Source organism: Ammospiza nelsoni, chromosome 7 (assembly GCF_027579445.1).
Source record: "Ammospiza nelsoni isolate bAmmNel1 chromosome 7, bAmmNel1.pri, whole genome shotgun sequence".
Classification (NCBI taxonomy): domain Eukaryota; kingdom Metazoa; phylum Chordata; class Aves; order Passeriformes; family Passerellidae; genus Ammospiza; species Ammospiza nelsoni.
In genome coordinates, this window is record NC_080639.1 from 9,528,218 (window position 1) to 9,556,161 (window position 27,944).

The window sequence follows — 27,944 nt, forward strand, 5'->3', positions numbered from 1 at the left end:
AGTGCCCACGGCTTCGACTCGTTACTGTAATGGGTTACTGTAAACGCCATCTCTCCATAAGCCAAGCCTCCCCTCCCCGCAGAGCTGCTTTGCCAGCTTGAACCCTATGGATGTGCCCCGCTGCAGGAGCTGCCCACACCACCACGCCTTCCTTCCTTCTGTTCTCATCTCTGTCACGTTAATTTTCCTTTCAGCAAAAGGTGAGGTTCGTTTTTGGTTACCACAAAGAAAACAGTGTAATTTCCCTTCAAATAAATGTATGCCCTGAACTGAAGTCAACATATGAGTACATTGTGTTAAGTTTACTTCAGCAAATTAGCAATCATTTATTTGAGTCAGTCACATCACCTCCTAAACGAAGGCATTTGATTAGGAGGTGATGTGAGCAGCCTTTCTTATCCCTAATTTCCTTACAGAAGGCTTCAAGGCTTGTATTTCAGAGCCCTCTTCTCTTTGCAGCCACAAGCTGGGTGAGAAGGGCACAAAATGGAAGGCAAAAAGCCATTCGAGACCAGCAGTGGAGTTTACAAACAGAACAGATTTTGACATGTACCAGATCCATTGCTGGCCAGCCAGCATCCCAGTGTGAAAGCAGAGTGGGGAGTGATAGATCACAGCTCCCAGGCTCCAGACAGGGATACAGAGCTGGATATTCTATTGAGGAGCAAGGCTGAGATCAAATAGGGCACAGGAAAGTCAGAAACCTGCTGAAAACCAAGTCAAATATAAAATGCAGTTAGCATTTTCAATCAGATACCTGCCCTGTATACTGACTCAATGAACTGAGAGGTACTGTAGTTCTTAAGGACAGTCCCTTCCTTAAGGACAATCATTCTGCTTCCTTGAAGCCCCAACAATGGTCTTCTCTTAATCACTCTTACACTGCATTATTTTCATGGGATTTCACAAGTGTTGGGACAGTTTAGAAATTTACAGATTAGGCAGACTACATAAAGCTAACTAGTAACACTTGTTTAGAAAGAACTCATCTCTTGGCCTGGAAGGATTTCCATCTAAGCTGGTAACATATTTAAAGTTATTCTATTTTTATTTACAACATTAAAAATAGATGCCTCAGAACTACAGCTACATTCTCTCCTGTACCTGCAATTTACCTGTATTTACTTGTTTACCTGTAATTACTTACACAATCACACAGTGACTTCTAAATGCAAACAAATCTTTGGCCCATACCATTTGCTATGATTTATAAACTATTTGCTCAATTCATTGCAATATGCTTTTTCAAAAATTTGCAAAAATACACCTTGTAGTATTTACAACTACATTTCATTGATTAATTCCTAAGCATCAACTGAATACATTAGAATCCTTACTGAATCGTGTCACTGCTTTGGGAAAGAAAAAAGCAACTTGCTGCAGACGACAACCTATGAATTTTGTATACTGAAAATGTAAATTTAAACAAAAAAAATTAGAAAAAGCATACAAGGCAACCACGTCAAATAAATAAAATCAATCAACAGGTTAGATTAGTTTTGTTCCTTTCTCCATTGAACACCACAAACCAGATACTTTCAGTATCTTCTGCTACCTCAACTTCCAAAAACTGGTGCAGGTAAGTTTTGGTTCTTATACACATGTGCATCAAACCACACTTAAAATATAGCTTGTGACAATGAACTAAAAGGCTGAGTGCATCAATAAAACAAAAAAAGTTGGGTTTTTTTTAAAAACACACTGTGTGCATTTACTATTTATTAATAATTCTATATTATATATTATTATTTACAATTATTATTCATTATTTCCTAATAAATTTATGGCAACCATTTTAACTTTGAATATGAAAGTCTTTTTAACTCTGCCATAGTGACCCAATCTAATTCACAGAAATGTTCCATATTTAGAATATCACTACTAAAAACTTTGGGCAGCATTACTTGGAACAATTACACAGAGCATCCACAGTTGAAAAAATCCTGTCTATAATAACTAACAAGTGAAATTGATACTGAAATCACCACATTAATTTTGGGTGCATTACTGGGTTTTCTGCTGAAGTGAGGGAAGGAAAACCAAATTAATTGTGCTGCTGGAAGCAGAGAAAGCCAGTGCTGAGAGCAGTGGCTGTGCTGTGGGGGAACAGTGCTCTGCACTCGTGCTGGCAGTATATGGTTTCTTGCATCACTCTGTGCTCCTGCCCTAGGATACATGTTTGGGGGGTAGTCTTGGTCTCTACATGGTTTATCAGCTTCAAAGCTTAGGGCAGATTTCCAAAAATGATAAAAATAAACGTGCATCACAAAAAACATATGCATTAAGATGCACAAGGTATTCGCCTTACTCCCTTATCAAGGAGAGGGATAAGTATGCTAAGCTCCTCAGTTTTAACAAAACTTGACTACGTTTAGTGTAGACCTGACAAAAGAGTCCCATTCACATAATAATGTGGATTAAAGAGACTGGCTTTTCCTGGAGACCTCAGTTTTTTTCCCCCTCTGGCTTTACTTAGTGTCTGTGGCTCAGGACCTGGACACGATGTACTGTCCCATAGAGGAGGAGCACTGAGCTGCATCTGCCTTTGATTGTAAAATATTCACCAGAATGAGAGCACGACACAGCTGTTGCAGCCAAATGCAATTGAGGCAGCACTTGTAAATTCTGCTCTCAGCTCCGGAGAGAGTGCACTGTTTAATTGCCAAAGCATCTGAGAATGGCAGCCGGGTTTCTGGGTGCACTGTGCCCTCTCACACCCATTCCCAGCTCCCTGTGACCACAACACTGCACGGTGTGTGCCACTGTCTCTGCACAACCCTCATTAACCTGCGAACTGGGGTTCAGCCAGCAGGGGAAGAAAAGGACGGAGTTTACAGCGGGATGATCTCAACTACCCGGTCACAGCGCACCTGTCCCTGTTATTGCCTCTGAAGGGCGACTCTTTGAAAACCAATTACAGGCATACCAGAGATACCTTCAATCGCCTAAACAGCCGCCAAAACTCCACAGCTGTGCAAGAACTGCAATTGCCATTCCGGAGCAGCAGTGAAGGGCGCAGACACCATAAATCACCCTGTACTCCAGACATTCGCATTGCTCCTGACAGCGGTTTTCCTTCAGATGCGAGAACACGATGTGCTCAGTAACTCAGCAAACCCACAGCTCGTCCAAGTCGGCGAACGGGGGGGGGGGGGGGCTTAGCAAAGCTTACCCATCGGTTTCCTCTGCTCAGCCTTTCTGCTCACTTAAACAAGGGAGTTAACGCATTTTTCTCCTCAGACAGGCGCAATTCCAGACCCAGGCAGACAACTCTTCCTTACAGCCCGTGCCAGGCGCTGAGGCCAGGAGGGACCGGAGTACTCGGGGGGATGAGGGGGGCACAGCCCCTCACGGGCCGGCGTTCCCAGAGCCTCTTAGCCTGGGAATGGCCGCGGGGAGCAGCCGGGGGAGGCTTCGGATGAAAACCCTGGTAGTGGGCATGGGCAGCATGCCCGCAAGCTCCATATCTCCCCGCACTCACTGGAGCTCTGAGGGGCGCTAGGCAGGGGCACTAATGAAGGGCGGAGCGCCCCGTAAAAATCACCTGAGGCCAGGTGAGGGGCGGGCTCTGTTCCCAGGTAACCGGCGGGAGGACACAGTCTCAAGCTGTGCCAGCGGAGGTTCAGATGGGACATTAAGAAGAATTTCTTCAGAGAAAGTGTTTGGAAGGAGCTGCCCGGGGAGGTGGCAGCTCCTGGAGGTGTTTAGGGAGAGCCTGGATGCTGGGTGCCACGCTCCGGGTGATGGATGAGGTGGTTTTGGGGCCGTTCTCCTCCTGCGCCGCCCCGGAGTCTCCGTGAGGGGGCGCGCGTGCAGCCCGCCCGCAGCACGCGGCGGCGGCGAGGCCAATCAGCGCGGGGCGGGGCGGGGCCGGCGCGCGGGTGGCGGCGGGACAAGATGGTGTCGCCGGGCGCGCTCCGCGTGGTGCGCTGCGGCGGCGGCGGCCAGCGCGGCGCCAGGGCCGTGTTCTCCGCCGACTCCAAGCAAGTGCCACGGGGGGCCGGGGTTGTCTCGATCGGGGGGGCTCCTGAGCTCCGGGCGGGGCTGTGCCTGCCGGTGTCCCCGCGGCCTGCGGCTGCTCGGGGTGCCCGGGCCCCTTGGGCCGGGGTAACGGCGTTTCCTCCCGCAGGTACCTGCTGTACGCCTCGGGGGACTTCGTGAAGGTGCACAGCGTGAACACCGAGGAGACCCTGGGGCTCCTGTGCGGCCATGCCGACCTGGTGACCGGCATCCAGCTCAACCCACACAACCACATGCAGGTTTGCGGGGGGAGGTCCGGCTGGGGTGGCCGGGCTGCTCCTGACCCTTGTGTGCCCCCGCGGGGGCTGTCCCGGGGCTGGCTGGGGTTCGGGAAGGGGCTGGGAGTGATTATGGCATCGTCGAGCGGATGTTTCGCTGAAATCTGACAAGAACGGTAGAGCTATGTCAGTTTCCTACAAACACAAACGTGAAATGTCATGTGGATTGCACTCCTTGAATGGAATGACAACAAAACGGAAATACAGCAAAGTTTCCGGTTGAAATTCATTGAAAGAGTAAAAGAGGCATGTGAGAAGATCAGAAATACTCTGGTTGGTGTTCACCCATCTGTATCTGCTGGTAGTGATGCAGATGTAACTAAATCCCTTTAACTTGCCCAGTGGCTCCCTCTGCCCCCAGCTTGCCTTCCCTGCTCCTAGTTTGCCTGGGCTTTTTTTGGTGTCTGGATATAAACCAGACTTATTTACCAAGAGGGACTGATCTATGTATTAGCTTTTTAAAATTGGATGCTCACATGGTGGGTATCTGCATTCACTCTTTGTGACAATGTACATTTTGAACTGGAGTAATGATGTTGTGTTTGCACTTCATTTGATGTCAGCACAGGGCTGGTCTGTGTCGTGTATTTTTTATTATTCAGTTACCTGGTTGTGATCTTAAGTAGAATCTGACTTTGATTTATTGATTTTACTTATATAGTTGGTTTGGTTTTTTTCCTTCAGCTCTATTCTTCCTCTCTCGATGGCACCATTAAGCTGTGGGACTTCATGGATGGCATTCCCATTAAAGTATGTTGAGTTATTCCTGTTAAGAGCATTTAAAAAATGGGCACAAATCAGTCTGAGATGGGTTGTTCTACTATGAACACAACCTAAAACCCATTTAATCATGGCAGTAAAAGAATGTGTGATGATGATAATGATGCAGATCCTTTGGGGAAGAAGGTGGGAGATGTACTGACGTACTGACCTTGCTACCTGCTGCAGTTTTGAGTCCAGGGTAGCTCTGGGAATTGTTCTGCAGTTTGGGATACACCCATAGGAATTGGTCCAATGGCTTGAAAATGTGGGCTGCTTACTCTTGCTCATATTTTCTGCTAAATACCCACTTCTGGGTATGCCTTCTGCTTTGGGTTAGGGATAAGTTGTCCTGAGGCTTTTCAGTAAATCTGATGTCTCATATTTCATAAGTTTTGTTTTAACATTTGTATCAGTCCTTGATAGAATAAAGATGTATTTGTCTTAGAATTGAAAATTTTAATTAGTACATGAACCTTTCTGTAAGACATAATTTCCTTATTTTAAAGACATACACACAAACGTAGTAATTGTTGATTTCCTTCTCTTTTTTTTTCCTTCAGACTTTCACTGTAGGATCCAAACTTCTAGCACTGTACGTGCTTGCCAGTGCTGAGGACTCAGTGTTTGTTGTCATTCCAAAGAAGGGTGAACGAGGTACAGTACAGGGAGCATCATCCATGTCATCTGTCATTCTGTGTCTGTGCTACTGTCCCAGCAGTGAGCAGTGTGCTTCTAGAATGGGCTTTAATTAATTGTGAAATATTTTTTAAATCCTGTGGCAGATGTCTAGTACTGCAGTTTGTACCTCTTTCATTCTCATTCTGTGACATCTGTCATTCCAATATTTGTCTAGAAGAGTGCTTGTCTTTGCTTTTGAAGCATGTACTGCATGGTTGTGGTCTCACAGATGCAGTTCATCTTTGAGCAGTGCTCACCAAGGTTCAGGTTATACTACTGAAGTTGGGTATGAGTGCTGGGGATTATTCTCCCACCTTAGGCAGTATTACCATAAACAGACTTGTCCTATTCACAGCATGCCTAGGTATTTTTATGGGATTTTGTCTTCAATAAATACAGCTTGGCCTCACTGTGTACTATAATATATTGCTGCTTCAGAGCAAGAGCAAATACTGTGCAGCTTCCCTTGGATTCTCCTGCTTACACTTGCAGTGACACCCACTGCCTGGTCCTCGTTCTTCAGTACTACTGTTGGTTTCAGGCAGATTTTTTTCTTTGGTCAGATACATTCCAGCTGGTCTCAGTTAAGCTGACAAAAGGAGCGGGCCAGGATCTGGAAGGCAAGGAGCTCTCAGTGGTCCTGGATGGTGTGGGTGCATCATCAAAGCAAATTGCATTTGGAAGAGAAGTATGTTCACCTCTGGGTTTTTTTCTTCTCTGGGTATTGGTTGGTTGGGTTTTTTTCCTCTCAAATGATATCTATACTGTTTATGCCTTTATGCAAAGTACAGCACTACTGAAACAAAACTAGAAGTCAATTAATCAGTGTAAGAACTATACTTTTTTAATATTACAAAAACAAAAAAGAAACTTTGACACTTGAAATGGCAAAGTATTTACTCAACATCAGCTTATATATTGTCTCCAGAGTAAAGTATTTTGTAGTGAAATGTCCTTTATTTTTTTCTTGTGTGAAAACATAATCTATATGTCTAAAATGGCTTTACTTTTACAGGATTCCTATGTGGTGTCAGTGAAGGATGTGAATCTCCAAGTTTATTTTTTTAAACGGAAATTGTTGAACAGGTAAGAATAAGAATGAAAATATCAGGTATTGATTCAGTCTGATATATCCTAAATGGTTCTTAACTCATGATGTGTGCACACATGGTCTCATATTTGGTTTTCTGCTGGAGGGGATGTAGTCACTATATGAGAAGCTTCCTGTAGAGGTGAACAGTGAGCACATCAGTGGCAGTGGTACCTTACCTTTGCAGCTCAGGAATGTATTTTTTCAGTTAAATATGTAGGTTGATGCTGACCTGAAACAAGTGACATAGTTTGGGCAGGGCCCAGGCAGCGGGAGGGAAGCAGGAGAAAAGGAGAGGGAGAGGAAGACAGGAGCAAAAACTCTTTCACCTTGATTGAAGGTGAATAATTAAGGAAATCAAGAGGAAAATAACTCTGTCACTGTTTTTTGAGAGTGCGTGTGAACATAACAACTTTAAAATGTTTAATTTTGCTAATCAGAATTATTTTTTACGTGCACTAGCTGATCCTTTTGAAGATTTGTTTCAGAAAAACCAACCCAACTCTTAAAATTAAAGTTCTTTTTTTAACTTTTGAAGGTTTTCTTTAAGTACAGTGAAGACAAAAGGAGGAGACAATCGCTTCAGTTGTGTCGTGTGCCATCCTACAGAGGATTGCATTGCAACTGGCCATGCTGATGGAAAGATTCGCCTCTGGTACGTGGAGCTTGGTTAACTGTGCATCCCATGAGCTCCTCTGACTGTAGGAATTAAGTCAAACCTGAGCAAAGCAGTCTGATTTATCCTTAGCATTGCCATTTTCAGAAGTCAGAATGAGCAATGAACCTGCAGTGCTGACAGTCTATATGTCAAGTGGGAAAAATGCCTATGTTAAGTTATGCTCTGTTAAATCTAAACTTAGGCGTAAAAGGTAATGTGAGAACAGCTGAAATAACTCTTTATGGGCACATCTAAGGAGAGCACATCAGTGGAATACATGATTAGAAACACTATGTGGTTAAGTTGCTTTCAGGACTGAGTTGCTCGGTATATCCAAGATATGAGGTGTGCGCCAGGAAGTTTCTGAAAACGTGTAGTGTGGTTCCTTCCCTCCTTCTGCATCACTTGAGCATAGGATAAACCAGTCTAGAAGTTAGAGGACAGGATGATGTAATTGATTCAGTTCAATATTTCCCTTGGTTTACTCTGTTGTTGATGTTGTGAGTAAACAAATGTTTTGTTCCTCTCCACACAGGAGGAATTTCCACCACAAGAAAGGATACACATATTCAGCACTGCACTGGCATCATGATACTGTCATGGATCTGGCTTATTCTTTGGAGGGTGAGTAGAAGAAAAATAAAAACCAAAACAAAGCAATAAGAAAAACCCTACCCAAAAATCTCCATCAAACAAACAAAACCTCAAATTTGAAGTGTTGCAGCAGACGAGGAAGAATCTGTAGTAGCTCCAAGTTTGTACACTTACTAACAAGTTAATTTCTAGAATTTTAAGTGTAGCCAGGAAGGATCTGAAATAAAAACTAAAGGAGTTATTTTCTATATGCATTTTGATTGGCATTTATAATGTCAAATACCTTTCTCTTGTTGTAGAAGGAAAAATCTAACCCCTTAATCTCACCTCTTCTCCCTCACCTCCACTCTTCCTCCCCTTCTGTTTTATTAATAGTAGTACTGATGAGTTCTTGCATCCAAATAAAACAAGTCAGTCTTGTCTGAGCTCAAACCTGCTGTCAGAAATAATATACTTCTGTTTGAATTGTGTGATATGAACTATTCTTCTTAAGGTATTTCTTACTGCAGAGTACTTTTCACAGAAGGAGAACAATTTAGCCTTATCCTCACACAAATATCCAGCTGATTCAGAAAGTGATGGGATGTACTCCCAAAGCATTGCTGAAATTTCACCGTAGACCAAGTTCCTATTCAAGTTTCTCTAGCAGTTTAACAGGAAATAATGAGAAGCATGTCTGTGTATATTACCCAGGCTTGGTATTGTCATTTACTTCTGACAGTTTAAAAACTTTTGAGAAATTCATGTCTGTCTGTCATTGTAAAGACACAGGCTGCTGATTTCATTTCTTTTTAAGCAAAACCTTTTAACTGTATTTTGTTGCTGGAAAAGGAACCAGGTTGCTGAGTGGTGGAGTTGAATCTGTTCTAGTCCAGTGGCACAATGAATCTTCATGCCAGAAGGATTTCCTGCCTCGTTTGGGGTCTCCCATCGAGTGCATCTCCATGTCCTCTGACGGCGTTCTCTGCTGCACCCTGCACACAGACAACAGTAAGCCAAAACACATCCTAGCATCACTTCAGTGGAAATGCAAATCTGTATGAGCTTTATTTTGTTGATTTTGCATGAATGAATTAAGAACTGCATAAAATTTCATTAATGATCTGAAGAAACAGTTTCTTTTGCTCTTTGATCAATTCTGTGAATTTGCTTGGTGACTGCTGTAACTTGGCTTTCCACTTTGGTGTCATAAACTGGGAAAAGATACATTTGCAGTACAGAAGGTTACAGTTCTTTCCCACCATGAAATGTGTGCCTTGCTTTCTCTTTCAGGAATTTCAATAATCAACAGCAACCTAAGGTTTTCCAGAAGTATTCAAGGGCTAATCAAAAGTAAGTGCAGTAAAATTTCTCTTCCGCTTAGAGTGTGGAATGTGTCACTTGACATCTTTGGTCATTTGTCACCTGAATTTTGTTTCCAGGTAGGGATGTCAAGACTGGCCTAGTGGTTGATCCTAGAACTAAAGCTTTGGTCCTGAATGGAGAGCCAGGCCACTTGCAGTTCTATTCCCTCCAGAGTGACCAACAATTGTTCAGTGTAAGTTGGATGGGCTTGTACCAAAACTTTTTACTTACTCAGTCAAGTAACTTGTGCATCAGGATTTATTTGAAGGCTTAATATGGCAAATGGGGAAAAAAATCTTGCAGCTATCCCACAAGGCTGGATTCCAAGCTGACATGTTCTTGGCTTTATTTGCGACTTCACGTGATGAGCAAATCTAAATATTGATGCTGAAAAAAGTACTTTAAAACAGTGTGCTATCCTGTTAAATGTCAAAAATTTGTAGGTAAAACACCTTCAAATTATTTTTCATTCTTTCCTACACTTTGCATCGCTGTGGAATGCACACGCTCTAATTCAGCTTTCCCCACACGTTGGCGTACTTCTTCATGCCACTGCCCATTCAAGTCTAACTGGAGCCCTCAGAACATCCTTCCTCTGTGGTTTCATGAGTGGTATCTCTTCCAGCTGCACCTGAATTTAACTCCCCTGTGGGCTTGCTTTGCAGCTGGACATCGTGCAGCGGCAGTACATCCACCAGGCGGGCCTGAAGCAGTCGGACCTGGTGAAGGTGGCGTTCAGCGCTCGGGGCACCTGGCTGGCCACGGTGGAGGAGAGCGAGGAAGTGGCTGACCCCGAGCTACAGCTGAAGCTGTGGTTCTACAGTGAAGAAACACAGAGGTAATGGTAACAGCTGGCCTTCCAGCTGCCAGTCAAACAAATCTCTGCACAGATGTTGCCTTGCAAAGATCTGGGAAGTTACTATACACACTACAGCATCTGCAACAGAGCACAGTGTTGCACTGAATACACACACGAAATAATTGCTCTGGATTTATTTTACTTACAGTAATTAGAGACTATTTTAACCATGGGACTTCAATTCACATATTTTCTTGGTATGAAGACTCATGGACCTGACAGAATGATTCTGTAGCTCATATAGTTTCCCCACCTCTGTGTAATCCATCATTAGTTGATTAGTCCTTCTCCAGAAGATTCAGAAGATTATAACTTTATTGTTGGTTTTTGTCTTTAGCTAACATATGCATTAATAGCCTTTCCTTAATTTTCCTTTCCTGGTTAATAGCCTTTCCGTAATTTTCTTATTTAAAAAATTGCATTTTGACTACAAATTATTTTCTTAAAGAAACAAGGTAAAAGAAAGCTACTACACAGATAAACCATGTGACTGATTTTCTAAGTACTGGAATGACTGCCCAGGTTCAGGCTGAGTATTTGAGAGATGCTTGCCTACTGATATTTTTTGGTGCTGGGCTACTGTATAGAAGCCATTAGGGAAACCTGATCTTTAATGCAATAGCATTTAGCAGTCTTAATTACAAATTCCATTGATTGCTCTTCTCCCTGCCCATTCCAGAATCAGCTTGAACTGAATTCTTCCCCAGGTTCCAAATGAAATAGAATGGCAAGGTTTTGCTTTCTTTTCCTATAGCTTTGCACTGAACACCAGAATAAACACACCCCATGACAACCACATCACAGACATGTGCTTTCGTGACATGGATGAACTGGGAGATGACTCGCTCATCCTGGTAACAACTGGCAGAGACTGTGTGTTTAAAGTCTGGGTGATGGTAGAAGACTCTGATCCAGAAGGTAAGTGTGGCCAAAAAATAACTTATTTCATCTTGTAACCTAGAACTGTAAGAATAACCTGAGCTGGAAATTACCTATGTTGCCATTTGAAGTCATGCTCTAGAAATCAAGACCCTGCTTTTATTTGCTTAGTCCCCTGCATTGATCTGCTTCTGCTGCTGCATGAAGTATTGTGTTCTCCTGAGCATCCTGTGATGGAGTTCTGCCATACTTCTACAATATTAGTTTGGTCTGGAGTTTCCTGATATAACCAAAGACCTTGGCAAGCTGCTGCAGAAGGGAGTGGCAGCCTATGTTCATTGGTTAAAGAACTATTTGTGGTAGTGATTTTTCCATGCTGAGAGAATGGATTTTTGTCAGTCCTCTGGGTTGGCTTTTCCTTTGAGAATCTTGCTCAAAGGAGCAGGATACAGAAATGTGTTAGTCTGTTTGAGCTTAGTGTAAAATAAGAGTGCTTTTGCAGTTCAACATATCTATCACTTCAGAGTTCATTTTTGAACATCCTTCCTTTTCATTAGGTACTTGAACATCATAGAATGGGTATTTAGGTATTTCTGAAATTTCTGGTATTTTTAATAACTAAATTTAACCTTTTGAAAGACATGCTGATGTTCACGTCTTTCAAACACACCATCTGTGTATGTTTATTGATTGCTCTGTATGCCTTTGGACATGAAATACAAAAGATTTCCAACATATTAATGTCTTTTTACTTCAATGTTTTTACAGTGTCAGGGACACTTCAGTGAGGTGGCACTTTCCTGCCACTTGGCTGTCTTGTCATTTCATGTTCCTAAGTAGCTGTGATAGTGGTGTTGCTGAACTGCTTGCAGTTTAGTAATCTGTTTGTCTTTTCATGGGCAGGTGAGAACATGTTCAAAAGTACTTTAGAGCTGCTAGGGTTTCCATTTGGCAGACTTTGCCAGACTTTCTCTTTCCAAGTTCTTTATCCCTCAGCTGTGGCTGAGGGATAAAGACAAAGGGATGAGAAGAAAGACAAAACTTGTGTAATTTACTGTATTAGTAGTAATCTCCCCAGTGGTATCTGAAAGAGTGTTTGGTTTTGCCTTTTTTCATAAATTATTCTGAGGCTAAATTATATCTTAACTTAATGAGCAGATACTTTGATCTTGAGTATAGTGTCAGTTGGGGATGAAAATATTTTTTTTCCTTCCACAAAATAGTTTTGTCTCTGCTGACTGGCCTCATCAGGGTGTTTGTATTTGAGGTGACTGCAGGGTTCTGTTTCTTGGCATATGTGAAAGTACCAATTAGTGGTGGCTGCTGTGGTGTATTTGCCCAGTGGGGCAGAGTAGGAATGCTCAGGTAGAAAACTTGACATGCTGCAGCTTTTCTGCAGCAAATACTAGTTTAGCAAAGAGCTCCTCAGTTGAGTTCACTCTGGTATGTGTTCATTGCAGCAGGTCTCTTGCTGGGCCCCTAGATGGTGCCATGCAGTTGGAAGTGCTCAGTCGTTTCTGGCTTTTTTTTTTTACAGGCAGGTCTTTTAATCATCAACTTGTAGCCATTATATAAAGGGTAGCTAAGCATAGGGTGATTTTCCTTTTTTTTCCTCATCCTACTCAAATATTTGAAAAGCATGCTGTAGGAATTATTTTATACTGGGAAATGTATGTTAATGTGGTAAGTACATCACTTTGCTCCAGTTTATTTTCTGGTAACTATCAACAGTGGGAAAGGTGTCCAAACAGAATGCAGTGGCAGGTGAACCAGCAGAAGGAAGCATGCTGGTGGGTCACTTAATGATCCTCAAATCCTCTGTAAATGAACCATGAGCTTTGTTGGACTCAAATGCAAGCTGTGTTCAGATTTTGAGTGATGCTCCTGTGTTCTTGCTAGAGTTATGACAGAACAATTTTTCCAGAAAAATAAGTGTTGAAATTACTTGGGTATCATTTTACCTAAGCTCTGCCTCTGTGAGAGCACAGTTAATGGAGTTGCAAACTAAGCATGAATATTGTACCATGTCAGTCTCAAGGTTCTCTGTTCAAATGCAAAACTGAGGACAAATGAAAACCCTACCAGCTGTTTCTCATATTAGAGCAGGACAGATTCTCTGTACTCTTCAAAAATTGTGAAGAAAACTGTTTTGCCTTGAGCCTGTTCTGCAGTAATAATTGACTTCTTCTTTCTTCATGTATGGACTTGAATTAACTGGCTTGTTCATTCAATGCAGCACACCAGAGTGTGAGCTGGAGCTGTGACTTTGTGGGCAGCTACCACAACTACCAAGCTACAAACTGCTGCTTCTCAGAAGATGGCTCTTTGCTGGCTGTTAGCTTTGAAGAAACTGTCACTGTATGGGATTCACTTACTTGGGATCTTAAGTGTACATTTTGCCATCCACCTGGAAATATAAGGTACATTTTTCATCTGCTCTTTTGTGTCTCATTTGAACTCTGAGAAAAGAAAGAATCAATTCATAGCAGTCCAAGACCTTGTATATGTTCATAAACATATACACATAAACATTGAATTTATCAGTCTTAAATTCATATATAGAAAATATTAAAATGGCTTTTAGGTGTTGGTTAAAAATAAGATTGAGCATTGCACTTCCTTCTTGTTTATGTCTCTTGTACCTCTCATCCTTAAATCTGTATCATGGAGCACACAAGTAGTGTGATAGCACTTCTCTTTTCCCCCATTAATCCAGGGGTGAATCAAAGTCCTGAAAAAATGTAAATGCAGACAGTTGGTTCATAATTTGTGTATGCATGCATGCAAATGGAAATTAGTTCATCATGCCTTTATGGTTTATTGATATTGCCTGTACTATAAAATAAATATCTTCATCCTCTGTAACCTCTGTTCAAAAATCCATGTTTTCCTGGCAGACTATCCCAGCAATGCTCCATTGTAAGCTGTCATGATAAAAGACATCAACATTGTATGGTCACAATGTTTTAAAGACTCTTGGCACAAAGAGTCATGGCAGCATACGGAGGTTTCTCCCTTCCATGTGCTGTGTGTATATTTTTAAGCTTTTCTTTTGTGTGATGAAATCTGTTTTGTGTTGGTCCTCTAAGATTAGAAATTGAGAAATGTTATTCTGAAACTGCTGTGGAGGAAAATTGTGGGAGGCATGTGAGCCACCAGCTTATTGCAGTGCCAAGTTTTTCCCAGGCCAGCTGCCTCCTCTTATAACCTTTACTATTTGTTATATTAAAAGGAAATAAATTACTCTGGAACTCAAATGTCATTTCTAATTATTGAATTGCTGTATTATTTGCATAATGTCAAAGGGCTTTTCTTTAATACACAAATTCTGTCCCTTATTAGCTTTTTTTAAAATCTTTTATCATTACAAGTCCTAAGGCTGTTCTGTTATTCTCAAACAAGAGACTGAGAAATTAAATCACATGCTGTCTTCAACTGGAGTTCTAATAACCCTTTTTAAACTACTTCACTCATTCTAGTTTCTAAACAATAGTAGGGCTTCTTTAAATATTAAATTATTTTTCAATCCCAGTGTGAATACTTAAAATTATGTATGGGTTTGTAATTTGTTTTAGAGTTTTAAATTCCTCCTTTATATTGGAACGCTGTAGAACCATGTAATCCTTACATATTTATGCACACTTTAAATTATCAGATTTATCTGATAGTTGCGTGTGGAGTTTCATGCCACTTGAGGTGAATGCAAAAAGCAAGCTTTGGATTTAGATACCAAAACTAAATCATAACTAAATGGTTTTTGTGACTTGTGAGTAATTGCTACATAGAGAAACAAAGATGAACTCTGAAGGTGACTAATTTGTTTTGACTTTTTACTTCTGTAGGAACATCTGCTTTGGGAGACTAACATGTTCCAAGTACCTTATTGGTGCCACTGATTATGGCTTTCTGTGTTGCTGGAACCTGCTCACTTGTGCATGTAAGATCAGCTTGAACGTGTGCTAGAGTAATTTATTGCTTGAAATTACTGTGAAACCTTGAAATCATTCTAGTTCAGTTCCAGATTTAACACACTACAAAATGCCCTGTGGAAATGAGATTATTTTCATACTTAGGAGAATATCCTGTCCATGTGCATGTGCTTTGTGTGTGCAGAAATAGATCTTGGGTTAGGTGAACGATAACCCAGTAATAGTAATTTCTTACACTTGTGTAGGAGTTGGTAGCATTTGTGTGTTTTTATTCACCAGGGAATGAGTGGAGCTGCCTCTTCCAGCAGCTAAGGCTCTGTGTGGTGTTTGTTTGACCTTTTGTTTGGCTCCTTTTCACCTCTGCCTCTTGCTGTGCTTGCTTTTCAGTGGAGTGGAGTGCCCACCTCAACGTCGTGGTTCTGCAACCTGATCCCCTTTCTGAACACATTGCTGCAGTCTCATGGCTCTCCAAAGAGTCCAGCTGTAAGTACAAAGCCTTCTTTCACTAGTCAGGATCAGCAGAATTTAAAACTGGGGAAGCACAATTCCTAGAAAAGGTTTTCTTAGAACTCAGACCATGAGAGCTGGAGAGGGACTTCAGTGGGTGCTTGCACCTGTGGGAACTGAGCCATATCTGACAGCAGCATTCTGATAGATAAAGTGTGTTACCTTTTCTTCCAGCTGGTACTTTCAGGTACAGGATATATCTCAGGATTAACCACATTTTCTGGGTGAGGGTCTGAAATGTTCTTGACCCTGTCTTGTAAATGCAGAACTATGCAGCTACATTTTAGAGCTCTGACAATAAATTAAGATAACTCTTCCTACAGAAATGTTAATTTCCAAGTGTGTTCTCTGGACTGGAGTATTGTGAAAGGTCCCTTCTATTATTGACTAAAGTTAGCCAGTTATATTCCTGTGAAGTGGTGCTTGGAGGCAATCCTGTCCACCTTTCCTGGTTGGGATATGCAGGGCTTTGACAGCTAGCCAGGAGCATAAGAATTTTCTGATTTAAAAAGAAGATATTTTTGGTTTTGCAGTGTTTGTGTTTAAACCAAGTGAGCCATGGCCAGTCTACATCCAGAGAAATCTTTGTAAAGAAAAGATCCTGCTTGCTGCCTTCGTTCCCAGAGATGAACCTGAAACGATTAGCTCAGAAAAATACCTTTGGCTAAGAAAATCCCAGCTGTTTTTTCTTACAGATACACAAGTAAGGAATAGTAATTGGTAGGTGGTTCCTGGGGAAAAACTGTTTTCTTTAAAATGGATTGATGTGAATTCAGAGTTCTGCTTATGAGCATAGAAGTTCCTTTTTTGTTTTCATGTCATTGTAAGCTGTGCTTTGCTGAAAGCTTTTAACTGCCAAAACAGCCTAAGATCAAAATTATTTACTGGTTTTCTCCTATTCCTGTGAATAGTTTTATGCTGCTGCATTGATACAAGAGACTAGATAACATGGGAACATTGCCTGCGTTGTTTAACTTAAACAAGCACCTAGAATGGATTATTGCTGATTATTCACATGTTCCATGTGATATTCAGTTTCCTTGTCATTTCTGGATGGGGGTGTGGGGTTTTTGTTTGTTTTCCCAAAAAGCCCATAGAACCTTTAGGCCCATTCTTGCTTCTCTTCAGTTTCTTTACAAAATAAAGATGAAGAGATGGTTTTCCTCTTCCACTTGACTGATAAAACTTTTGGGCCAGTCGGAAGCTTCTGTAGGCAAGTTATGTAAATATAGAAAGCAGTTTCACATATGATAACTCTGCTACATCCTTCTGTATTTTAGGAGCTGATGACACTTAGCACAAAGTCTCTGGAAGAAAGGCTCACACCATCAAGCAAACAGGTACCTCTCATAGAACTTCTGACTGAGATGGGCAGGGCAATTCAAAATTCTGATGGTTATTTTGTCATATTGAAATTCCCTTTTGTCATGAAAATGCTCACCAGATCCTTACCTGGAGTCACAGGCACTTAGCTGAAGGGGCAGTTATCTGTATTTGCTTATTTTTTAACAAGAAGTGCTGTTTGCAAAATTTTTTTAAGTACCAGTGAACTACTCCATTTCCCCTGGGGGAAAAAAATAATAATTTTCTAAAAGATTCAGGTTACACAAATGAAGCAAAATGTTTAAATAAGCTCTTTCCTTATCTTGGTTTCTGTAACACTTGGAACCTTGAGTGTGGTCTGAACTATAGGGATGACCAGTTGTCAGTCAATAGTGATTTGCCTGTGAGAAGGAGTTCCAGAATTGCATTCTAATATGTATTTCTGTGGAGAAGTAGTCTGGGAAATTGAATTTTTTTTTTAATTCATTTTGAAGAAGTTAAAACTGTAACGCAGCATTTGATTGATTTGGTTGGTCAGATAAACTAGATCAAAGTAGAAGTTAGTATCTTTCTAATACAAAATGCTGTGGGACTGTGGGCATAAACAATCAGTTTCTTTGGAGAGTGGGAAAATAATTTGGTGTTCAGATAAATGTATATTGATGCAGGAAAACGCCAAAAGTCAAGGTGCCATGTTTTGCTTCCCATTGTATAATTGTATCTCTCTGCACATGATGCTGGAGTATAAATGATCTTTTGGTTCTGTGAAATCAGAAAACCCATCCTTTGGTTTTCTGGCGCATGCACCACCTTCCATACTTGGAAGTTAATAGGTACACCAGCAAACTAAAATCCAGTGTTCTTGGGGCCAGATTCTGGAGAGTTTTGTAACCCTCTGTGCAGGATTCTCTCCAGACACCTGACAGAGAATGAGTACAAAGAACCACATAGCTCATTTGAGTTAAGTTTGAGTGTAGGCTTTTTTCAGTTGAGTTTATTCTGAATTTTGGTAACTTAAAAGGAGATAGAACTTAGATTTGTGACACTAAAATTCTACTTACATTTTTTCAAGCTGGCAGTAGAAGAAAGTCTTCCTGTGACACCATTTAGTGTGCTGCTGGGAAAGCACAGACGTCAGCAAGCACAGGAGGATACAGACCTTGGAAAACCAGTTGTTCATAATAAGCAGGAGCAAGCTTCACCTGCTGTCAAAGAGGTAGGAGTAATTACAATAAAAGTAATTACAAGCAAAATCATGACAAACAAAGCCATTCATAAAGCTTTTGTTTTATCTTTGCAGCTTTTGCACACTCCAGCACACGTTTTGCCATCTGCTTCCTTCCTCTGCACTATATTTATTAATTCATTGCTCATCTCCAAAGAGAACAAAAGGTAAGAAAAGTTCAAGAACTCTCCTTAGTTATCAAAGTTACTTTAAATTATGTCAATCTTTGTTTGAAGTGTGAAAGCAGTTTTCCAGCACTTTATCTATTCAGTAATTCAGTAGAATACTTGAGTGTGGTAATGGTCTGGCTATTTAGTATATTGCCTCTTTTGTTGCTGTTACTTTTGCTGGGTTTTGCCTAATGTGCTTATATGCAAAACACTGCCTTTTACACTCAAATGTTCTCTATGAATTTAACTTTATTCCAGGGATTTAATGGCTTTTTAGTGCTATTTTTGGTTCAATATTAGATTCTCAACTTTATTTGAAATTCCTATGACTTGCTGCATAATTCTTGGTTTCAGTTTCTAGCTACACCAGTAAGTTAGAAGCTTGATCTTAAGAATTGGTTTAGAACTCAAATGTCATTTCTAATTAAGCTACAGAATAAAAGGTTATACTGTAAGCACATCTAAGTTTGGCTTACAGTGCATTAATGCCAGTTTAATAGAGTAGTTAGATAGGTACTTAAAATTGCAGCTTTCTCCTTTGGGATCAAAGGAATGCAGGCACAGGGATTATGACAGTGCACTTGTATTAGGATTAATATCTTGTCACTTACTCTGAAGCCAGTTCAGTGATTGCATTTTTGTGCCATGTGTTCTTTAAAATGCTTCATTAGATTCTGCCAGGCTGGGGATGAAAGCCTGTCCTTGCAGTCTGGTGTTGGTGTGGATTTGCCAGATGGGTGAGTGGGTGGTTCACAGGGCCAGGGCTCACCCAGGAACAATCACAGCCCCTGAGTGCCCTGGGTTCTGCCCTGCAGCCTGTTCTGTGTCCTGGCTTCTGCCACCTTGTGCTGCCACTGCTGCAGGATCTCTGCACAGCACAACAAAACAGCCACAGAACAGTGGCAGAAATCTAATACATGGGAACTTGCATCTAGTTTCAGTCCTGAAGAATGTGAGAGTTCAGTGACCTGTGTAAATATTTGCACTTGCACAGCTTGTACTTTGACAGCAGTGACTGCTGTGGCTGTGCATTTAAAGATACATGTAATTGTAAGCATTGGGCCCTTGAAGATTGATCACAATTTATCACTGTATATATTATACAGTTGGATATATTATTAGCATTAAATGCTTCTATTTTCCTTGGTAATATGATATTACTGTGTGCTTCTCCATTTACATTTTGTGAGTGATGGATAGTTTGTTAGAACAGAGGGTTTTTAGAAGACCAGTACTGTTTGTTTTGCCATGCAGTTCACTCTTAATAGATCTGGACTATTTATACAACAGACACTTGAATTAATACTATTCATTAATGCTTTTTAAATTTTAACAGTTCCATATAATTTGTTGGAATTGTGCTTTCTACTTCAGCACAGGCTTAAAACTCTTGAAGTCAGAAGGGAATGGCCACTTTAAACATCTCTCTACATTTAGAGAACAAAAAAACAAGCAACCAAAGAATTTTTTTCTTTCCTAATAACACTCTAGGTATTTTTAAGACCAAGTGACCCTTTTCAGATTTGAAAGAGAAGAATGACCTTCTTGAATACTGTCTCATCTACCAGTATATCCAACATTTCTGATCCTGTAGGACTGCAATGTTGTAACATTTGTCATAATGCTGACCTGCCTGCTCTGCAGTTACCTATTATATTTCAAGAAAAAACTATTTTAAGTTTACTTAGAGGAGAGCTATTTGAAAAATGGCTTGAAATTGAGATTGCAAGACAAGTATAGTAGGTAGACTGAAAGGAAAAAGGTAGAGTGAAATGAAAAAAAAAAAAAAATCTTGTTTACTTCTCCTCTATAGTACTGTAGTATGTGAGAGTACCTATTAATTGGGTTGTTTCCAACCATCTTCCAGTGCTGAAGAAGTTGCTGATGAAGTAGAAATGGAAAGTGAAAAAGCAGAGGATGATTCAGATGAGGAAGATGTCACAGCAATGGAACAAGAGGATACAAGCCATATGGAATTATTAGGAGAGATGACATGTAAACTGTCTAAATCCCAGGAAAAGGAGCTACGAAAAATAAGAAAAATGGACTACAGCTGGATATCAGCCTTCTAAACAGACATCTTACTTTTTTTATACTGCAAGTTGAAGCTTTGTGGATTAAATATTCTTTTAAATTTTTTTCAGGTCCTCTGGCCAAAAATTTTATCAGCTTCTCTTTCCAAAGGAATGCGGAACAAGGGGGAGTGATTAAAGTTTTGAAAAGCTGATTCTGCTCTTAGTTTATTACTGATTCTCTGTGACCTTAGAAAATGCTTAACCTGGCTTGGGGGCTCCCCACCCCCTTGCAAGTGTATTTAAAAGGCTAAGAGCAAAACTGAGTTCATTATCTGGCTTGTGATCAGTTAGCAAAGTGACAGCTCAGCTGCTGAAAATCTTCCCCACTGGGGCTGAGTTACTGCTGCCAAAGCAGCAGCAGCAAATGCCTTCAGTTGGTGACAGAGCTTAGCTCAAGGTGTGGCAGGGGAGGTCAGGCTGGTTCTTGGTGCTGTATGCAGGTAAGTAACAAGTCTCCTCCCCAGAAGTTCCTCTCCAGCTGTTGAGACAGATGAGAAGTGGTTTAACATGCCTGGTTAGAGAATATAGATATTAATGGTATCACTTAACTGTAGCAGAGTGTAGAATTGGTTTGAAGTGGTGAATTTGAGGGCCCAAGTGCAAATACAATCTCCATGGTGCTGCAGCATGAAGGCAAGCAGATGCAAATGCTACAGGTCACTAAAAGCCCTAAAGAAACAATATTTTGCTAAAACTATTCAGATTAAAAATGCTGGAGCAAGAACAATCCAACATTCAGTGAAACCTGAGTTCTCCCTACTCTACCTTTCAAACTAAGTGGAGGACCCTTTTCTTCCTCTCCTGTGTTAACATGATATAGTGGGAGGCAGTTAGTGGCAGCACTTTTAACTTTTTTGGGGGAAATTATCCTATGACAGACAAAATCTGTCACTCTCACCCATGCATAGAAATACTGAAATTCATCCTTAGGCATCAAGGAAAGCAGCTCAGAATCATTTTCCTAGCAGGTTTACCTCTCCCATTTTAACACCAAGGCAGTGTTTGCTCCCTTGCTGTGCTGGCAGGTCCATCAGCAGCTGCCACATAGTTAAACAGGCCCAGGCTGCAGCCAGGGAGGAATGGATGTTGTGGCAGCACCCAGGATGTGGCCCCACAGTGACCTGTACATTTAGGAGTGAGGTACTTGGGATGTTGGACCTGCCATGCTGAAGCTGTGGAGGGAGTCTTAAACCCTGGGAGATGGAAACACTGCCATAGAGACAAAGGCACTGGAAAGAGCTGTTAAAAACAATTCCACCAATAGGTCTGAATGCTGGCTTCAGGAAAAAAATAAGCCAAAAACTAGTTTAAAAGTTGTTATAGAAAATTACCTTTTAAATCTATAAATTCACTATCACAGATGTCAAAACACGAATGTGAGGATATGAAGATATTTTAGAAGAAAACATTAGTTTCTGTAAAGGGCTTTGGAATGTCTGCCATGCAACTTGAGTGATGATAGTCCCTTGCACAGTCTATATTTCCTTCTAATCAGACATTAATGTGAAAAATAGTTAATTGATCCAGTTTCAGACTAAACCAGCCAGGGTTAACATAGTCCCATGGCAGCAAGGGGCTCCTGCATCTTCTCATACAATAAAGTCAGGTACCACAGCTCTTCAGACTACCACTACTTAAAACAGTGAGGCACATTTTCTTCTATCAGAGATTATTTACTAGGACTAGCATTACTGGGATTTTAAAGGACAGTTTTTCATAATTAGGTATCTTCCTGTTTAGGCCTTGGTATGCAGAAAAATAACATTTTAAGACCTGTAAAGGTTTTTCAAAGTTAGTTTGCCTGTAAGTTCATGTTTTATTTCTATCACACAGGCAGAGAAGGAAAACACACCCTACCACAACTCGGCCAATTTTCTGGTTTTGCATTTTTCTCCCTTTGTATAACAGCTTTTTAGATAACCTCGTGTGTACCTGAAGCAAAAAAAAAAAAAAAAAAAACAGCTCCCCAAATGTTAGCAATTTTTATTTCCATCCCTCTTACCTGCAGAGCTGAAACTGATACAACCTTTTCATAACCTTGGACCCAGTGGATTTTTCCCTGAAAGTTTCAACAGAACAAATAGGGAAAATTATTTAAGACACTAACTGACAAATGATAGGTTTTGAAAACTCAGAAACATTAAGAAAGTGCAGGAAAATAAAGAGTAAAAAGATTCCCCCCTCCAAAATATGCACCATACTAGGAAAGGCACACTGAAAGGTTTTGAATTTTTTTCTTAAATACCATCAGACTTCAGCTCTGTGAAAAACAATGTGAGTTGAGCAGAGATCTGTACACATGTTGTTGCAAAAGTGCTGCTTCAAAGCCTGCTGTTGTGTTACTGTGTCAGCAACATTTAAGGTTTTAAAGGAGGAAACCTTAATATCTGTTCATGTGGGAGTTTTTTTAATTCACATGAAGGTCAAGTGCTTTCCTGGAAGCCAGGCTGGCATGAGCAAGAGACAATTCACGTGCAAGTCAGCATCTGAAGGTGCAGTTTTGTGTTCAGGCAGTAATGCATTGTGTTAGAAATCTTCATCAAGATGCAGTTTTTAGACTTAAATCTTTTGTCATTATTGACTTGGTTTTGCTTTCCCAGCAGCCTGAACATACTGGGATAACAGAGGGCCCTCACTTTGTAGTTCTCTCCATGTATTTTTTGCTCAAGAAGGAAATACATTTCTGGTTACAGTTTTACTACAGTTAATAGGCATGTTCTTGATCAACGTTTTAGAAAAGGTTTCTGACTGATACTGCAATTGCAACAATACAGAATACAGAGGGAGGGCTACTACTGATTTGTCTGTGGCTGCTTTTGAATGCTTTAATGCTTTAGTTTTAAAACAGTTTTCTGCTGTTCCTTCATTTTTTTTCCTTTTTTATTTCAATCTTGTGTATCCCAGTAGCCATAATCAGTCCTGTATTTACTGTGATGCCCTAAGTCAAATCTTAATTTGATATTTTGGCTTCTGCTTCTTCCTTCTAAAGGCTACTTTACAAGAGTTTATTATTCTTTTATAGAAAGATTTGACACAAAAGACCACAGAGAAGAAGATTGAACCTAATCTCATTATTCCAGTTACATGATAAATACAACAGGTAAAAAAACACCTCTGCAAGATGCAGAGGTCAGTGTTCAATACCTGTGGGTGCCCTGTGCATCACAGCAGGACAGCAACTTCCACAGAAGCAGTCACAGCTTTATTTAGGCTGAGGGACAGACCACACGAGGGTGGCAGGTGCCTAGAAGGGGACTTGTTTACTTCCCAAATTTTCCACTCAGACAAGTGGCTGGATAAACATGAGAGCCTGAAATTCCAGCAGCTATGGCAAGCATTAAAAAAAAAAAATAAATATACAGGCAAGGCTTTATGGAGCACATCATGGCAATGGGCTCTGACTGAGGGGCTGCTCCCCTGAGATTGCTCAGGTGCTGCTCTAAATGCTGCAGAGGTGCCCAGTAATTTCAGCCCATGTGTTCCAGTCAGGTGCAGTTCCACAGGGACTGAAAACCACTGCTCTTCACTGGCATTTTGGGAGGCCCAAAGCAGTTATGAGTTAACAGCAGCTCCAACACATGGCCTTGGTGGGCAGAATTGGCAGGAAAGCCATGAGAAAGGGGCAGTAGTTGCTATGGATTGTGGAGTTCAAGAACAGGAGAAAAAAGCCTGCAAATTGTGCCACGTGTTTTAGGATCACCTGGATCTTTATTTCAGCCAACAATCATTGTCTGGCTGGCCTTGGAGAGGCTCTTGCAGATACCTCAGTGTGCCAAACCCCAGTCTGCTGTGAGCCCTAAAGCACATGCTAACAGCCAGAATTAGAGCCAGCAGAGAATAGGACAGAGGAAAACAACAACAGCTTCAAATGTAACTCAGAGAAACCTGAACAGACCTTCTGCCCCAAAGCAGAGGAACTGAGGTATATTTATTCTTGACAGATACTAGACTAATTTTGCAAGCCTCTGATAAAAGCCTTTCTATGGTATGGGATCTGTTCAGTGCTTACCTTTTCTGACAGACACAGTTTTTCCTAATAAAAGTAATTTTTCCTGCAAAATTTCTGTGCCATTCTTCATTAAGAATCTGTAGAAAAAAACCTGAAAGCAGGTTATTCTATTTCCTTTAAATAAAATAACATCCCTTATAACTTTTATTTTTGCTTTTCCCTGGTCCTTAGGAACACCAGAACTGTCCTTCAGCCCTTCTTTGGGGTAATTGCTTAAAGGTCAAATATTGTTCTGGCTAATGTGTAATTTCAAGGGCAAAACTAGTCAGAGCCATTTAATACATTTCTGGGAAGTCCTAAAGCCTGTTCTTTCTCTGTTCTGGCTTGTACTCCTTGCTGATTATCTTTCTGGTGATGGCAGAAGCAAAGGCAGCAATTTGTGCATCAGCTAACATCCCAGTGCTTCTCAGCAAACCCCTCTCCCAAAGCAGAATCCCTGCAGAGCACTGGTTTCTGTGGATATCCCAGTTCAGACTGAACAGGGCAGGTTTAGCTTTAGCCTCTGCACAGCATTTCCTTGAGGAGTTAAGCAGTAGGCTGTAATGATGTAAACTGGAATTTAGCCAGGGCAGCTAGGTCATTCCCCTCTAAGGTTGCAAAAGACATTTAAATCATACTCTGAACAGCTCTGCATTTTAACTAGTTCACTAACATAAAGGGGTGAGCTTGTCACAGTATGAAATCATTTTCAGAGGGCAGAAATAATGAACAATATTTGTGTTTGTACTGTAAAGCCAACTCAGGATGAAATCCCTACTCTTCAGCAATCACTGACAAAGCACCCTTTCACTTCATAGTCCAGGGTCACAAAGTCACAAGGCCAGCAACAAGGTAAAGTACCAAATCTTAAAATACTGCTATAAGCAGTGTTCTGACTTGTATGTGTGGTCTGAAAGTGAATGTAGCCCAAGCTTCTTACAAAGAATTTCTTGTTAATGTTGTTAGTAGAGGGAATGAAGCCCTTTAGGTAAATACCATCATGTGGCTGTAAGGAAAGTTACCCCACAGCTCTGGAACCCATGTATCAGCAGTTCCTGAGGCTGTGGTTTCTCAAATGCTTTGAACATGTAAGTGGCCACCATGGAAAGATGCATTCTCACCTCCCAGCTAACATCTGCTGCATCTGCTGTGCCAACACAAGCTCCCATTGCCTTTGTGGGGAACAGGCTGGGGGAAAAAATTCTGCGTATAGCAAAACCAGATAATACATGAATAAATAGTTTAAGATGTTCCCAGAACTGCAGTTCCACTGAGAACAGGACAGGACTTTTCTTAAAGAGGTTTTTCTATGCTCAGAACATGAAGTTTTAATGCTATACACCCAAACCTCACTCACATTTGTCTCAGAGCCTGTCCCTTGTGGTAGGAGAGTTGCAACCACACCTAGAACATTCCCAAGAGATGTTTGTTTGGTGTGATACCCGAGACAGCTCAGCTCTCATGCAGCAATTCCTGGTTTCCCCTTACACCCTCTTCCTCCTCTCCCAAAATAATAGGTAAATAAACAAAACAGTGGCCAGCAGTTCAAAGAAAATACTTTTAGACTGATAGCATTAAACTGCTGAGGGTGATTGTTCCATTAGCTTCTAAAATGAAAACTGTTGATGAATTGTGAGCTTTTTAACATGTAAGTAATTATCATTATTGGAGCCATGACCTTTGTCTTCTGTTGACCCTTCCAGATGAAGCTGTGTAAGTAAGAATTAGCCTTATCATTCAAGAACAGACATTGCAGCCATCAACTCATCTCATTTCTTCATGAGAGCAGCAACAAAGGAATAAGTAGAAGGTAGTGCTCAGAAAAGCAAGAGGTTTGCCAGTTTTTCAAAATGGTTTTCTTATACTCTAGCTCCTTTATTTTAAACTAGCTAAATTATCCAGCCATAAAGCTGCTTATCAGTTACTGATGCCTCAACTTATGTTTGTTTGCAGTGCTTAGTTTATTTTATTTTTAGATTCGAGACTGTGATCAAAGCTTTGAATATCTTGGCTATTTGATTTCCTTTAGTGACCAAAGGAGTTTTCATTTCTTCCTCAAACCAGTGGAACAAGCCAACAAACAAACAAACTCTCCAACATTATCTGAAATGTTATCTTTTTCATTTTTAGTCACTGACTTTATTATTTTTAAAGTAACTTGGCTCTCTCAAAGTTTGCTAGTCAAAAGCAATATATATTTTACACCAAAGTCAGACAATTCTGTAAGGAAAGGTTTTATTCAGGCTAAGTTTCCCCTGCCCTTTGAGCTTCCTTGGCCCTACTCTCTTCCTTCCTCACTGTCCTACCCCTTCTATGGAAGAAATACAGGGAAATTAGGGACATCTTTCACAGTTCTCTTCCTTTTCCACTTGGAAAATGAAGTTTAACATGGCACAAAGTTCATCTTATTTGTTAAAATTATGTAAAGATAAGTTCTCAGTGTGAAAGACAACTGAACCCAGCCTCAGAAGGAGGATCAGAGGAGTTTGACACCTTGGGCTGTAGCCCTGTGACCGAGCAGGAGCACAGGGACTGCTGGGGTCACAGCTGCAAAGACAGTGAAGAGCAGGTCCCAGGGCACATTGCTTTATATGTAAAACATTGCTTTAGCCTCCTGGTTTTCCTTGTGAGCTGCAGATTGCTCCATTTCCCCCATCACTTCAAAGAAGGAAAAGTACCAAAAATATAAACACTAAAAAACAGTGCATGAGCTCTTAGTACAAAGAGACTATTTAAACCCTGAAATATCCCATCCTGAAAAGAGGCCTTTTTCACTTGGCATAGTGCAAATGAAAACTGGATTTCTGAGAACTATCACATCTGTAGGAAAGAAAAATTTTCATATTGCTTGCTCCATCAGTCTGTACAGTATGTTATTTCTAGACTGCTCGGGATACAGAGACAGTTTATCTTTCTTTTTCTATGAAATCTACTAGCTGATCTCAAGGATTAAGTGGAAAGAAAAACTCACATCAGTTGCAAAATAAATACCCACTTCTAAATCAACAGGTTAAATGAAGCCAGAAAACCACGCTGAATGCCAATCAGTGCAAATCACCTGGAAGCCATAAATAATAACTTTCCAATTAACCAGCAAAGAATGTTCCAAAAAAATCTCAACTCAGAATAATGCAATGTAAGTAGAACCACTTACAAAATAATTAAAGATGGGCTGAGATAACAAACAGTGGACATTTCCAGCTGCCCCTCTCAGATCAGAGGTAAATCAAGCCACTTACACAGTTCAGGTAAAACAATTCAGTAGATCCTGTAGAAATGCTGCAAAGATCTCTCTATAGATAGATAAATATAATACAACCATGGCTGAGACCTCCGTTTAGAGATGGATACCAATGCAAACACAAACATGTCAAAAAAGGAGAGCTTCCTATTTACATTCCAACAATTTCAGAAGTGCTTAAATAGTTTTCCAGACTAAATACAAATGTGTGATGTATTAACATGGAAATCCTGCATCCAGAGAAATAAATTTTAAGCATGCTTAGCTCTTTGTTAGAGAGAAGGAATCTGCAGAGATTCACAGGTGCCACTCAGGTTGCAAGAG

General features: G+C 40.7%; 1 protein-coding gene and 1 long non-coding RNA gene across 3 annotated transcripts in view; one reads left to right on the forward strand and one right to left on the reverse strand.

The window, feature by feature from the left end:
• Nucleotides 1-3,731: 3,731 nt before the first annotated feature.
• Nucleotides 3,732-20,543, forward strand: WDR75 (WD repeat domain 75). 2 transcript variants are annotated; one of them, XM_059476106.1, is made up of 21 exons: nt 3,732-3,752; nt 4,130-4,259; nt 4,983-5,048; nt 5,621-5,714; nt 6,302-6,426; nt 6,754-6,824; nt 7,367-7,483; nt 8,022-8,110; nt 8,912-9,070; nt 9,353-9,412; nt 9,502-9,617; nt 10,090-10,262; nt 11,038-11,201; nt 13,399-13,582; nt 15,005-15,099; nt 15,479-15,574; nt 16,132-16,301; nt 16,879-16,938; nt 17,994-18,137; nt 18,222-18,313; nt 20,184-20,543. In XM_059476106.1, the coding sequence occupies exons 1-21, from the start codon at nt 3,748-3,750 to the stop codon at nt 20,386-20,388; spliced, it is 2,415 nt and encodes an 804-aa protein (XP_059332089.1). In that variant the 5' UTR covers nt 3,732-3,747; the 3' UTR covers nt 20,389-20,543. The 2 variants fall into 2 exon arrangements, with proteins under 2 accessions (XP_059332089.1, XP_059332088.1); XM_059476105.1 differs by lacking the exon at nt 3,732-3,752 and adding an exon at nt 3,890-3,983.
• Nucleotides 6,561-27,944, reverse strand: part of LOC132075556 (uncharacterized) — a 38,371-nt gene continuing 16,987 nt past the window's right edge. Inside the window, exons 3-4 of the long non-coding RNA XR_009418783.1 lie at nt 17,983-18,126; nt 6,561-9,054 (exon numbers count right to left, since the gene is read on the reverse strand). This is a non-coding gene — a long non-coding RNA (uncharacterized LOC132075556). The remainder of the gene's footprint in view (nt 9,055-17,982; nt 18,127-27,944) is intronic.